The sequence below is a fragment of the Aulostomus chinensis genome, chromosome 4 (assembly GCF_037954235.1).
Source record: "Aulostomus chinensis isolate RoL2024-O1b breed Wild chromosome 4, RoL_Achi_v1.0, whole genome shotgun sequence".
NCBI classification, from domain to species: Eukaryota; Metazoa; Chordata; class Actinopteri; order Syngnathiformes; family Aulostomidae; genus Aulostomus; species Aulostomus chinensis.
Window position 1 is genome coordinate 3,582,250 of NC_141323.1, and position 13,921 is coordinate 3,596,170.

A 13,921-nucleotide genomic window follows, 5' to 3' on the forward strand; every position below is an offset into this window, starting at 1 on the left:
CGCACTCACCGCCCCCAACCCTCGGAGCTCAGCAGGCGAGGTGCGTCGCCTCCGCTGCCCACACTCGGCACACACACACACTCACTCACACACTCACACATACACTCCTCTCCGTCCTCCCCAGCGGTCCCAGGGACTGCATTCACCTCCAGAAACCGGTCTAAGTTCGGAGCATTTGAGGACACGATACCACCATATGGCCCTGTGGACAATACTTGTGTTTTCTCTCTACGGAGTTTTGCACGGACATGGTGAGCACCCTCTTTCCTCAGATGTTTTGATATTTAAATTTAGGAAAAGTATAAATCTACTTACATACTTGTTCTCTGAGTCATAATCAAATCTAGGCATTCAGGAGCAGCCTTGACCTTCTTCCCCAACCCTCTTTGCCTTTGTGTTCTCCATGTGTTCATTAACCCTGCAGAGATTCAGCCGCCTACTCCACAGGAGTGCTGTCAGGACGGGAGGCACCGGGCCGTGGTTGCACAAGACTGCACAATCCTCCCCTTCATCTCCCGCTCCCACACCTGCAGGTAAGAGCAACACCTGGTTTCCCCAGTAACCAATTTGGTCTCCCAGAGGTCTCTCACATGTGGGGTAAAAGAGGCCACCGATTGTTTTGATTTGGATGAAAAACCTTTAACACCAACTGTGTCTGTGGGTATGACTGCTCAGTCTGGCCCCCAAATTGTTTAAATTGGACACTGCAAACTGCTATCCAGTGAAGATGTTTATAAGTAGGAAAACCCCCCAGGGGTTAAGCCCCAAATCCTCCCTACTGCCCTCAACTATCCAGCAACATAATAACCACACAGGGGCTAAGTGGCCCCCTGAGGTATTTTAACACTAAAAGCCCCCGTCTGATTGTAAGAACATGGAGGAAGTGATTGATGAAATAGAGGAACACCTGGCCAACACACGGAGGTCATTGGAATAGGGAAAGCATAGCAAATGTAAGAAATGTAAATGTGATGAGTTAGAAAGACAAAAATGTCATTGACCTATTTTCTTTTTTACTGCCAACGTGACCTTGCTTTCTTCCTGAGTAGCAGGAATCTGTAACATATTTTCCAGTTTATTATCTGCATTGAAAGCAAAGCCCAATATGTTGGTTTGTGGGTTGATCAGTCTTCACTTTTAATTTCCTCCAAAACTCGGGGGCAATGAAAGTTTTACCTTGAAATTTTGTGCGAGGATGTACCCTATATTTTGTTTATCCCGTAGTCCTCTGGCACCACCACAAGGCTGATTTTTGTGTTAACCTTGACATTTGGTATGTTAGTGTATTTCAGGAAGAAAAAACATGTCATAATGCCTTCATAACCATGTTAATATTGGCAAGCTAACAGTCTCTCAACAGTAATGCTACAAGTGCTACCGTATGGCCTCCATTTGAATTTACTATCATTGTCAAAACAGTCAAAACACCAGCAAAATTAAAGATAATTGTCAGTGTCAGCATGCTAGCATAGAAATATGGTTAGATGTCGCATTGTACATGCTTTACACAAGCATGTTAGCATTACTCTCGTGAGAATGTTAGCTTGCCAGTTTTGGCATTCATGTCAATGCAATTCCAAAGTCAAAGCAACCAGCTTTGGAAGGCTGTACCGAGGCACAGCATTGGTATAAATGCTAATATTAGCAGGCTTATTCTCACAAACTCAATGCTAATTCGTAAGTCCTAGACAAAGGGTGTATGGCGTGTACCTGCTAAACATTAACATGTGAGCATTGCCCGAATGAGAATGCCAGCCTGCCAGTATTGAAGCATATTTCAACTTTGTGCAGAAACTAACAACTGTAAAAGCCATCACATAGGCACAGCATTACGGTCAATGCCTATTTTAGCAAACTTTCTCTCACAAAGGTAATGCTAACATAGTTCACTAAGAATGAGGGGTAACATTATACCCCTTGAATAGCTTCTAGCATAGCCTGTGTGAGAGCATTGAAGTCTAACCCAGCGGGCTGTACTTATGCAGTCTTCAAATGGCGTCATGGTACTCTTAACCCTGTCGGGAAATTTTGAAAAGCTCCAAGGTCTCATGTCTTTCCATGTCATAAACACAAGTTAACATGCGTTTCATTTAAAAGCAGCTGGAGGGGCAGCTTTGACACAAATGCTATTGTTGCAGGGCTAACTCTCACAAAGGCAATGCTAACATACCAAACCAAGATGGATGGCAAATAGAAAGATAATACCACCTGAACAGTATGTCACCAATGCTGGTGTGAGAATAGGGTTGCCAATATTAGCATTTATGTCAATGCTGTGCCAAAGTCTGAGCGAGCATTTTTTTTTTTTGGCAGTATTTGGGCACAGTTTAAATGCTAATATTGGCAATGCTAACTTCGTAAAGGGGCAGCACGGTGGTGCAGTGGTCAGCACTGTCACCTCACAGCAAAAAGGTTCCAGGTTCAAGCCCCGGCTGGAGCAGGGGATCTTTCTGTGTGAGTCTCCATGTTCTCCCTGTGCCTGTGTGGGTTCTCTTTGGTACTCCAGCTTCCTCCCACAGTCCAAAGACATCAAGAGGGGACGAGGCTGATTGATTCTCTAAATTGACCGTAGGTGTGACTGTGAGAGCCAATGTTTGTCTGTCTATATGTGTTGGTCCAATGATGGACTAGTGACCTGTCCAGGGAGAACCCCGCCTCTCGCCTGAAGGCTGCTGGGATAGGCTCCACCCCGCGACCCTTAACAGGATAAGCGGTAGGAAATGGATGGATAAAAAAGTAAAGATGGAGGGCGTATGGTAACATTATACCTGCTGTGTGAAAAAATTTTAGCATGCCAACATTAACATTTATCTCAATGCTGCTGACTAAGCAGAGCGGCTAGTGGAGCTTGTCCTCTTGTTTCTCTTTGTGCAGACTCGCTCAGCAGCAGTGCTGCACAGCTACGGTGGAGGAAAATCTCTGCGACAATGGTGTCAGGCTGGCCCGCATTCAAGGGTCCTGTGAGAGACCCTTCTTCAGTGGAGAACCTTGGGAAACCTTAATCTCCAAGGTCGCTCACTTATCTTCAACCTTTTAATGAAATCATACTCTTATAAACACTCATACTCTTGTTTAAATCAATGTAGAATGTGTACTTTCCTGAGAATATCATGTGCCCTCTGTGTTTCACCTTCTCATTCTTCTGCTTAGAGGTGCTGTGACTGCTGCTTGCTCGGCCTGGCGGCAACAGGCTGGGATTCCAGCTGCGAACTAAGGGATTTGTTTCTGGGGAAACAGTGTGCATACACGGCTCAAATCTGCTGCGGCAAAAACATTACAGAGGACATCATACCAACTGCTAAAGGTGAGGGACCTAAATAATCGCGTGCTTTCAGCCTGTTGTGTCTTGATGAGTTCTGCTTTATCTTATCACGAGAAAATGGCACTTGTGGCGCTCAAGTCAGTGAGTGAGCTGTAAAACAATCAAGGCACTCTGCCATTTGCACACTTTAGGTGACAGTGAAGTCTTTAAGTAATGACTGGTTAGATAATTTGAACACTTATTTTTTTTATTGTAAACGTCTTTGATTTTATCACAACACTCTCGACTTAACTAAAACTCTTCATTAATACCCAAGTAGCATTTACAGCTCCAGACCTAGTTGATTAGAGTTTGTTCCTTTGAATGGCCTGACTGATTTACAAAGGATTAATATTGATGATAAAGCTAAATTACTTATAAATTCATAAGAACTGGGAGCAAAACCTTGATTTTTCTAGATTCCATGAAACTCCAATGTGTGTTTGGATTATCAACATGTTTGAATTGCCTTGGCTGCCAGACAGATGCATTCAGTGACGATAGACACCTCGCCAAATGGTGACTGGGGGCCATTTGGCAACTTTTGTTTGCAGCTTTTGTTGCCTAGTAAAAAAAAACAACAACAACACAAACATGAAGGAACCGCTGAGCTGATACAATGTCTCATTCACGTCGAGCAAAGAGCAGACTGATAAGAGCGTGTCTGTTGCAAAACGCCAGAGATTTGGGTCGTGCCGAAGAAACTGAGACCCTGTGGGGAAATTGGTTTTGTAAATGTACTGCATATCTTTTCTTTAACAGTTCCAGTGACAGGAAGCCCTGAAGCCAATGTTACAACAGTGCCTCCAGGCGACAGTTGTCAAGGTTTGGCACCTTCACACACTCATGTGATCCCCTTCATTTCAGTTTTTTTTTTTTTTTTAAACTGCAACTCTTTATTTGTCTCCGCGCCGCTGTCAGAATCCCTTTGCTCTCAGCTGTGCGTCGGTAACGGTACATGTGCTTGCCATGATGGTTATCAACTGGAAAAGGATGGCGTGAACTGTCGGGGTAGGTCATATAAACGAGAGCGGGACTTCACTCTAAACTTCACTACTTTTCTTCTTAAACAGGGGAAGTTAGTCGACAGCCTCTCTGGACATGTCCTTCTTTCCCTCCTCAGATATTAACGAGTGTCTAACAGGAAGCCACAACTGCCTCTTTGGACAGTTATGCATTAACACCGATGGCTCTTTTCGCTGTCAACGGGAAACCAGCTGTGGTACCGGCTACGAACTCACCGACGGCAACGAATGCCGAGGTAACGCGAGTTCAGTATGTCAAAAAAAAGTGTTTGATTTCTTATGAAGATACAATCATTAAACAACAGAACATATTTCTTGAAAAGTATTTGACTTCCTTCATGTAAAGAAAAGAAATATTTCAAGATTTGAAATGAAACGGAATCCCATCATAATATTTCTTGCAATTGCATTTATGACGATTATGACTTTTTTGTTGTTGTTGAAGTGTCTTAAAGTTTTTAAATCTTACTGTCTAAATGTATTAATTAGTGTTGCAACCATGGAATTTCTCCTCCTCAAAGCTGTCAAATAAATCAACTAAAAAACAAGTGAACTTTACTAGATTAAAATCTCTTTTTTCAAGAGAGAGAGAGACAAAGCCAATACGCATCCCCAGGTCACAAATTTCTACGAGCAAAACAAGAAATGTGATGCTAGGCTGTTTCTGCCCATAAAAGACAAAACAAAACTTAACCTTGGTAATGAAAAATATTCCCAGAGTGGATGAGAGTGGATGAAGGAGTCTAGATTGTGAGACAGACTGTCGTGTTTTTAAGATTTAAAACTAACATTTATGCGCTAAGAAATAAAGTTAATGTGTCAAAGTTCTTAGATAAAAGCCATCATTGTCAGAAAAACATCAATATTGTGAGGTAAATTGTAAAAAATATATGAAATAAAATCATAATAATGAGATACAAAATCCTCATTATAAAAAGAGAAAATCAATGAAACATGAAATATAATTTTGAGATAACATTTGATTTCAATATATTAATTTTTAATCTCACCTTTTTATTAACAAGGCTTTAGATTTGAATGTTTATGGGGGGGGTTATAGTAATACAGTCCTGAGCAATTAGCATATCAAAAAAACATACTGTTCAATTATCTCTTTATTATCTCTCTTCTCTTAGTAGATCTTATAGCATCTTATGTAAAACACACTCTCACTCTCACTCCCTCTCTCTGTCTCGCTCACACACACACACACACACACACACACACACACACACACACACACACACACACACACACCTTCATGTTTTTCTTTCTTCCTTCCGTGTTCCAGACATCGACGAATGTACTTTGGGAACCCATAACTGCGGAACAGGCTTTCTGTGCACCAACACAGAAGGTTCTTTCCGCTGCCACCCAAAGGAAAAGTGCGCTGGCGGTTTCATTCAAGATGCCGTCGGCAGCTGCATCGGTGAGTCCGGTGTGAGACGGACGTAGAAAAGTTCCTCAGGTGTAAATAGAGTCAACTTAGTGAACATGTTCTCTGTTAGATATCAACGAGTGTGTGGCCCACAACAGTCCGTGCCCCCCTGGCCAGGTTTGCATCAACACTATGGGCTCTTACACCTGTCGCCGGAACACAGTTTCCTGTGGACGAGGATATCACCTCACCCAGGACGGAACACGCTGTGAAGGTGCTACATCTTAACTTTTTCCTGTGTCCGATTGTGTGATAAACCACGCAGATGTCATTTCTCTCCTCGCTCTTCCTCCATTCTCCTGCAGATGTTGACGAGTGTCGTACGGGTAACGTATGTGGCCAGCATGGTTGTGTCAACCTGCTGGGGTCGTACCGCTGCGAGTGCTTAACTGGCTTCACCTTCAACAGCATCACCAGACTGTGCGAAGGTAAAACCGTCCCTATGAATTGCGCATGAAGACGAGTAGAGAAGAAAGATGCGGCGCAAAGTGCGGAACTACAGAATTCTGTAGTTTGTATTTGGAAACTTTTTTTTTTGTCCCTCTGTTTTCCTCAGATATAAACGAGTGCAGGCATTATCCTGGAAGACTCTGTGCCCACAAGTGTGAGAACACGGAGGGGTCCTACCTGTGCAGCTGCACGACCGGTTTCAAACTGGCTCACGATGACAGAAACTGTGAAGGTAGAATCCCTCACTGCTCGTCAGATTATGACATGAAGTCACAAACTTCGTCTTTTTGAGTACACAAGTGGCAGATTTGTGACAATATGCTGTGCGCCAGTCGAATGGCGTTATCATCGCTTTTAAAATTAATAGTGATTCTTACATTAAAGGCACTTGACTTCCATTCCTTCTTAATCAAGTAGCACATGTTGTAATGCATAAAACTTAAAATTCAACCTTTAGAGGTTGAATTATGAAGTCACGTTCAAGCTTGTAATTTAATTCTAGTCTAGATTACTGTGATAGTGTTGCCGCTGAGCAAGCACTTCATGTACTACGTTCTGATGAAGATTTGTGCAATAAAGCGTGGCTGCTTGGTTATTTCGGTGAAAAATGGTGAAGATATAAAACAAATATTGTTTTGATCAAGAGACCCTAGTGGTAGAAATAACACACAGCAACTATAATCTCAGTTTGGCAGTTTTCTGTCCTTCATCTCTGACATCAAGAAATCCTCTCCAACTTAATATATTATATCTTTGCATGACAGACATCAACGAGTGTGACGACAACCCCTGCAGCCAGGAGTGTGCCAACGTCTATGGCTCCTACCAGTGTTACTGTCGCCGCGGTTACCAGCTGAGTGACTTCGATGGGATAACGTGCGAAGGTGACTTGTGTAGTTTGCTCTGTGGTGGAATATTAAGTTAATGATTCAACCAATTTGAGAAATGATTTGACCAGCTGTTTTCCCCTGCTCCTCTCAGATATCGATGAGTGTGCGCTGCCCACTGGTGGTCACGTGTGTTCCTACCGCTGCTCGAATGCCCCGGGGAGTTTCTACTGCACCTGCCCACCTATGGGCTACACACTCGGCCCCAACGGACGCACATGCCAAGGCCAGTACAAACTTTTTATCCACTTTTTTTGTATGTTTATTAAATATAAATACTTTCTTTCCTTCATGTGTGTTCAGACGTGGACGAGTGTGCAGCAGGGAGCCACGCCTGCTCCGCCTCTGAGAGCTGTTTCAACGTCCAGGGAGGATATCGCTGTCTGTCCTTTCAGTGTCCTCCAAACTTCCGGCAAGCAGCATTGGGGTGAGAGACGATGAATGTGGACCTGGTAATGAAGAGCCGTTGAAACGGCTGATGGTTGTTGTACACAGTAGTCCGATTGTGTCTTGGTAAGCAGTTGTGACTTGGTTAGTTCGCATTTATGCAAGAGGTGTGGCAGACAGAAATATGTTTGGCCAGGCACAAGAGAACAACAGTGGAGCAGGGACATTTGCATGGCCATTGCATATTTTTCTCCATTTCTTCAAAGTCCTCATACTTCGAATTACATTTCCTTTATGTACTAAAAGAGAATGAATTCCATGTTCCTCACCTGATTGTGGAGTACTGTTTCACCAGTTCCTCGTGGCATTTGGTAGATGGGGCCAAATTCCCTATCACTGATAGTTTATGGTATGGTACGAATGGCATTTACAACTTTCCCCTTCCTTTCTTGATATTTTGACTTAATTTTTGGCACTCTTCTTTTTTCCTTTAGTCTTTTGTCTCTTTTATTCTTTTCTCGCACTGCCGGCCCGGTCTACCAAACGCATACATCTCTCCCTCTTAATGTTTAGTTTCCTCTTCCTGTCACCCTTTCCCCCCGTACATGCAGCCATTTCTGCCTCCCACCCAATGAACCTTTCGTTTTTTCCCCTTTCAGCCGTTGCGAGCGCGTAACTTGCGAGTTCACGCGGGATCCTGCGTCGTGTTTCGTGTTGCCACTGAGAATCTCCTTCTACAACATCACCTTCCCCACCAACACCCCCATCCCCGCTGATGTTTTCCGGATGGGACCCTCGAATTCTGTACCTGGAGATGAAATGCTGCTTAAATTAGTCTCCGGAGATGAGGAGGGATATTTCGGCGTGCATCAGCAGGCCCACGGAGGAGTGATTTCCCTGCACCGCAGCATAAACGAGCCGCGGGATTTCTTTCTGACGGTGGAGATGAGGCTGACTCGCTATGGGACTTCACATCTGTACATTGCCAAGATCGCTGTGTTTGTTACACACGAGCATCCTGTTTGGCCCTCAACAGTGTGGCCATATTAGACGTCCCATGAAAATGTCCCTATTTGTACTCAAGTGTTGCACAGCTGGTTCCATTTTTATCATCCGTTATTTCATTATATTTCGTTTATTTTTGCTACACTAAGTGTTTTCCTGTTTTCTCTCCATCTGTCTTGTTTGGTCTTTTTATATTCCAGCTGATACAAACTTTTTTTAATAGTTACTCAACTGTGTTTTGATAGAGGCGGAGTGCTTTTTGCTGTGAACGGGGAATTTGAAGCATCAAATGAGCCTCCACATGGATAAAAACATGCAGTCTCGTGAAAATAGGAACTCCACACTGTGACATGTTAGAAACAAATCAGAATTATTCCTCACTAGTTTTACGTTCTGGGAAATATTTTTTCTTGCTGAGTTAGGTGAGAAAACAAGTCAACACCCTCAATGTCCCTCTAGGTAATATCTGATATTGATCTTAGGGAAGCATATTGACTTCACCGGGACAAAAGAAATCCCTTTGTTTTTCAGCATAAACAAGATAATTGTGCATGAACATTTTTATGAATTAATTACAGAGGCTTTCAGAAAGGAATCTGTCCTAGTTTTATAAATTAATGACATAATTCAAAATTGTTCTTACTTGAGAGCTCATGGAAGCAATGTCCTATTGTTTTGGGGGAAATTATCTCATGAAGGGTAAAAAAAATTCAAATTGACGAACTCGTTGCATTGACATCATGATAATGATGGACTTTTCTTGTTTGACGCCTTCTTAAAACAATTGCCTCAGTCATTTTTTTCAAATTTTTCGGAAAACCAAGAACTGGAAGCTAAACATCACAAGGAGTTGTTTTAAGCAAAAAATGTGCCGATGTTACATGCGCCGATGTTACATGCGCCGATGTTACATGCGCCGATGTTACATGCGCCGATGTTACATGCGCCGATGTTACATGCGCCGATGTTACATGCGCCGATGTTACATGCGCCTCTTAACGGCGCGTTTTTGCAAATTTCTTGGGTGACCAGTTAAGTCATTTGCGTGAGCCTGTGGACCCTCAAAAACACAAATTCGTTTCACGAAGAAAGAATATGTCCACAGGTCAGTGCGCAGGCCTTAAATTCTAATAATTTTTTTTGCTGAAAATTGAACACATTACCCATCAATGCTAAGCTAATTTCACATCGCTTCAGAGTTAGCGTTAATTCATTACAATGGTATCAATCTTTTCAGTTCAGAAAGCAAAACCTCTTGTAGTTTAGTCATATTCTCTGCTTTAAATATGAATGAAAGCGACTGCATTTGCATGTGTAGTATTTCCTTAAGGATGCCTTTCCTTCCTCTAGGACTAATCTTTTTGTTATCGATGTGATGTAGCAGTATCTGTAGAGGAGTGGTAGGACATTCCTTGTGCCAGTAGATGGGGCTCAATATTCAGTGACGGGACTGTTGGCGGTGAAGGCAGCTCACTCTACCTCATGTCTATGTGGCAGCTTCCATCTCTGTTCTTTCTCTTTATTTGGAATTAAAAAGCGACTGATAAAAGTGTTTTTTTTTTTTTTTTCATTTTGTAATATTTAACACACAGGCACAGACACACACTGGCAAGGCCTTTCGCCACTACTCTCGTGCTTCCTCCGCTGTGGTCATTTATAATGTTGGAACAGATTTTTTCCTATGACCTGTTCCAAGTGAACTCACCATAAGATCAAATGAGCCTCGCTGTAGCGGACAGCAAGAAAAACCAGCGTGGTACTTATTTATGGGCACCTGGGGCCCCGCCAGCATGGGAGCTCAATTAGTGGTGGGGCAGCATTACAGCTCCTATGATGGATGGAGCTTTTAGTGTTGCTGTTGGGTGGTTATCAGTTAATTTGCTGTAAATGATACCAAAAGGCCAGTAGCTGTGTTGGTCAGCTGAATAAATGCAAGCAGACAATTTTTCCCTCAGTTCCACTTTCCTCGTGGTGGTTTGGAATGCAAAAAGTATGAAATATATGTGGTCATAGTTCTCTTAAATCTTTGGATTATAACCACCTAATTTTCAAAATGATATGTTAATAATTTAATATGCTGTATGATGATGATAATAGTACTTTTTATTCTTATTTTTGGAAAGACAATTGTTTGGAGGCTCATTCCATGACTGATTTTGTCATTTTCCTTCCTTTACTATGTGATGTCATTGGATCGCAGCCAATGACATCACAATCCAACAATTCATTCTTGCCTCCCTCTCTTGGTTTTCAAACATAATGTTTTTTCTTTGGTGGCATTTCACTGGTGTGGATTGGCCCACCACACGTTCGTCCCTGCGGCTTTGGCATCCAGCTCACTGAACAACTTGGACTCACCTGCTAGCTGCTAATTACACGCCTGTACTCCCACTGCAGTTTTTGAGGTTATATTTGAAAGCTACTACTGTCTTCACTTAGGGAAACTGTCACAAGGATGATTTCAGGTTTCAAATCAGGGTTTGGACTCTTTCAAGGTGCCTGTTCCTTTGTAATTCATGGGCTACTCAGGTGTTGCCAGCTTCTCCCTGCTCAGCTCTACTCTTCAAACAGTGTCCTCTTGTTTATTTGATTTGTCTGTGTGTGATTTATGTAGTTTTTTAAGAATTTGCTGCTCTTTCATCTGTCTTATTAACTCACATGTATTACCATTTCTTTCCGTCTTCTCTGCCGTATGTCTCTCCATCTCAGATCCAGACATGCGGGCTCAAGCAATGTGCGTTGCATTAAGGCCTGTCAGCCGAATGACATCGGCTGCACGATCGACCCCGTCCACCTCATCACCCGCACCGCCCTCTCTTTACCAACTTTCAGAGACTTCAGGGAACCAGAGGGTGAGACAAAGCAGGCAAATTCATTTTAGTGAAAAATGTAAGGTATTCTGTATCTTTTGGTTTTGTTTTGTTTTTTACAAAAACAACAACTTTCCACTCACCAAATTCCCACGGAGCACAGTTTTTACCTCACATTGAAACCCACAATACTGATGCTCATCAATATCTGAATCAATTCTTCCGACAGAGATCGTTTTCCTGCGAACATTCACAGCAGCGAGCCTGGCTCCTCTCCCCGGTGCTGCGGATGTTTCATTTGACATAGTGGCAGCAGATGACCAGTTCTCCTTTGACGTGGTGAAGCGCTCCCGCCAGGGCATGATTATGGGTAAGAAGAGGGGAGGGGTGCACTAGAAGCTAAAAGCTATGGAGGCTAAATATGGCTGTGCTCATGATTACTTTTTAACGCTTTCATCTCGAGACTGCAAGTCAGTGATTGTATTATCTCGGGTTTTCCTCTGGTGGCTGGATTTGTCTTGGTATCTCGAGAAAACAGCTTCTTTATGAGTTGCTCGTTATTTTCAGAAAACAGAGGTGGCAAATTAACAGCTTTACGAACTTATTTGAGAAAACAGATTTTATTCTCATAATCATAGGAAAACACCCTTTTTTTGGGGAAGTAATGGGAAAAGGGTTTGGAGTTTTAATCCGATAAGCTAATAAACTCGTTTCTTAAATTGTCAAATTGTTGTTGACTTATTATCATTGTTTGACTTGTTATTTTAAGTAAACTAACTTTTGCTTTCTCAAAATAACAAAATAAATCAACCCGTTATCTTGAGATAATGGAATAAAATGTACAATTTTGAGACAGCAGTATTAAAAAAGGGATATGAGCATAGCCATTCAGCTTCTGCAACTGAATTCTGCACTGAATCAGATATGCAGTGGTGTGTATACTAACACACACACTGCATATCTCATTCATATATATATATATATATATATATATATATATATATATTTCATTTCACTGAATCAGATATGCAGTGGTGTGTATACTAACACACACACACACACACACACACACACACACACACATATATATAGATATGTGTGTGTGTGTGTGTATATAAATATATATAAATATATATATATATATATATAAATAAATATAATATGTGGTTGCTCAGGTGTTGTGCGGCAGGTGAAACCCATCATCGGCCCCAGGGACCTGGTGTTGGAGGTGGCCATGAACTACTTCAAGTCAGGAGTCCTGTCCCACTGCAACGTCGTCATCGTTCATGTCTTCATCGCTGAGTTCTGGTTTTGAGGAGCAAATGAAAAGATACACATAAGTGGGGTATCACGTCGAATTTGAATATCTGGAGGCACCTACTTTTTCTCGGTAACCTCAAAAGGTCTGTTTGCAAGAAAAGATAAATTAATGCATTTCACCTGTGTTTCAATGCACTGAATTCAGTTTTGAAAATGAGTAGTTTGTTATCTCCACACGAATATTTTGAAGAGTGAACAGGCATGTTTGTTGTTCTGTGGGACCGTAGCATGCTTACATGCTAGTAAAGGCCAACAACAGTTCTCCTTTGCTTGTTATTGTGCTCTCATTTGCTATTTCATTCAGCACAACGTGCAGCTAAAGCTATAAGGGAACATGGCTGTTACTTCAGCCAAAGTTTTGTGTGTTTATAATGTTTTTTTTCACAAAATGTCACTCCAAATGTGCCTTTTAAGCAATTGGCTAACTGTTGTTTTCTGTCTGGTCTGTTTAGATTCAGATTTGGATGCCGTGAGGCTCATTTCGATGCACTGTTGGTTAACCTGTGGAGCTGTTTGATTGATGGATTTACTCCACTTACTCTTGTTTGTGATGATTCATGCAATGTACTTTGATTTATGTACCTTCAACAGTGTTTTGTATCTCTAGACGACTGAACCATTTGTGCATAATAAAGATTTGTCATTAATTGTGTTCAGTTTTTGTATGTAACGGCGCCACCTCCTCAACTACAGCAGCAATCAGCCGTCTTAAACTTGGCATAACTGAGGTTACCAGAATCACCGACATCTGATAGGAATTCCTGTTTTCCATATAACTCAGCTATTATGATCGCAAATCATACCACTTCCAGTTTTTGTGAGGATATTCCATTTCCCAGTAATTCCACTCAAAGAATTAATAATGGGATATACTATCCTGGAAATGTTTGGTTCTTTAAATACCTCATCTTAAAGCTAAGAAAATGCTTGAGGGGGATACTTCTTACCATACATAATCAACTCTCTTCCACGTCTATCTGGCTCTCACCGCCGCTGTGCTCCCGCAGGCCAGTGAAAACACGGGACACCATAGGGAGGAAAATCCTGTGATCTAAATTTCGCCACTTAACTTCTGAAATCCCAGACGCTTGTTCTGTGGCTTTGTTGTTGCAGCTGCAACAATTGTCCCACAACTTCTTTAGGATGAATGAATTGATCTGTAGACCTTATAAACATTGCTTTAGATGAATGGATGTCATATGTGAGTCCAGCTGCTGCCTCAATCCTGTGCAGAGATTTTATTTCAGGAATCGCTGGGTGAATTATTGTGGGGGTAAAATCCAAAAATAGGTGGGTCC

General features: G+C 42.1%; 1 protein-coding gene across 3 annotated transcripts; it reads left to right on the forward strand.

The window, feature by feature from the left end:
* The first annotated feature begins 7 nt into the window (after positions 1-7).
* On the forward strand, positions 8-13,243 carry LOC147262342 (fibulin-1-like). 3 transcript variants are annotated; one of them, XR_015112357.1, is made up of 18 exons: positions 8-251; positions 425-533; positions 2,875-3,010; positions 3,151-3,304; positions 4,064-4,126; positions 4,223-4,312; positions 4,425-4,562; positions 5,618-5,755; positions 5,835-5,978; positions 6,070-6,192; positions 6,321-6,446; positions 6,979-7,098; positions 7,196-7,327; positions 7,405-7,528; positions 11,203-11,345; positions 11,533-11,673; positions 12,479-12,706; positions 13,076-13,243. XR_015112357.1 is itself a non-coding variant. In XM_086201107.1 (17 exons), exons 1-17 carry the CDS (start codon positions 197-199, stop codon positions 12,616-12,618), a joined length of 2,076 nt encoding a protein of 691 aa, XP_086057233.1. In that variant the 5' UTR covers positions 8-196; the 3' UTR covers positions 12,619-13,243. The 3 variants fall into 3 exon arrangements, 2 of the variants coding, with proteins under 2 accessions (XP_086057233.1, XP_086057235.1); XM_086201107.1 differs by having other exon boundaries at positions 12,479-13,243; XM_086201109.1 differs by lacking the exons at positions 11,203-11,345; positions 11,533-11,673; positions 12,479-12,706; positions 13,076-13,243 and adding an exon at positions 8,148-11,189.
* Positions 13,244-13,921: the final 678 nt, after the last annotated feature.

Bases quoted from the DNA above. Each gene is read 5' to 3' on its own strand.
- LOC147262342 (XM_086201107.1), top strand. From the start codon at position 197: ATGGCCCTGTGGACAATACTTGTGTTTTCTCTCTACGGAGTTTTGCAC. The intron at 5,979-6,069 runs GTGCTACATCTT...ATTCTCCTGCAG, and splicing joins GGACGGAACACGCTGTGAAG to ATGTTGACGAGTGTCGTACG. The intron at 6,447-6,978 runs GTAGAATCCCTC...TTTGCATGACAG, and splicing joins CGATGACAGAAACTGTGAAG to ACATCAACGAGTGTGACGAC.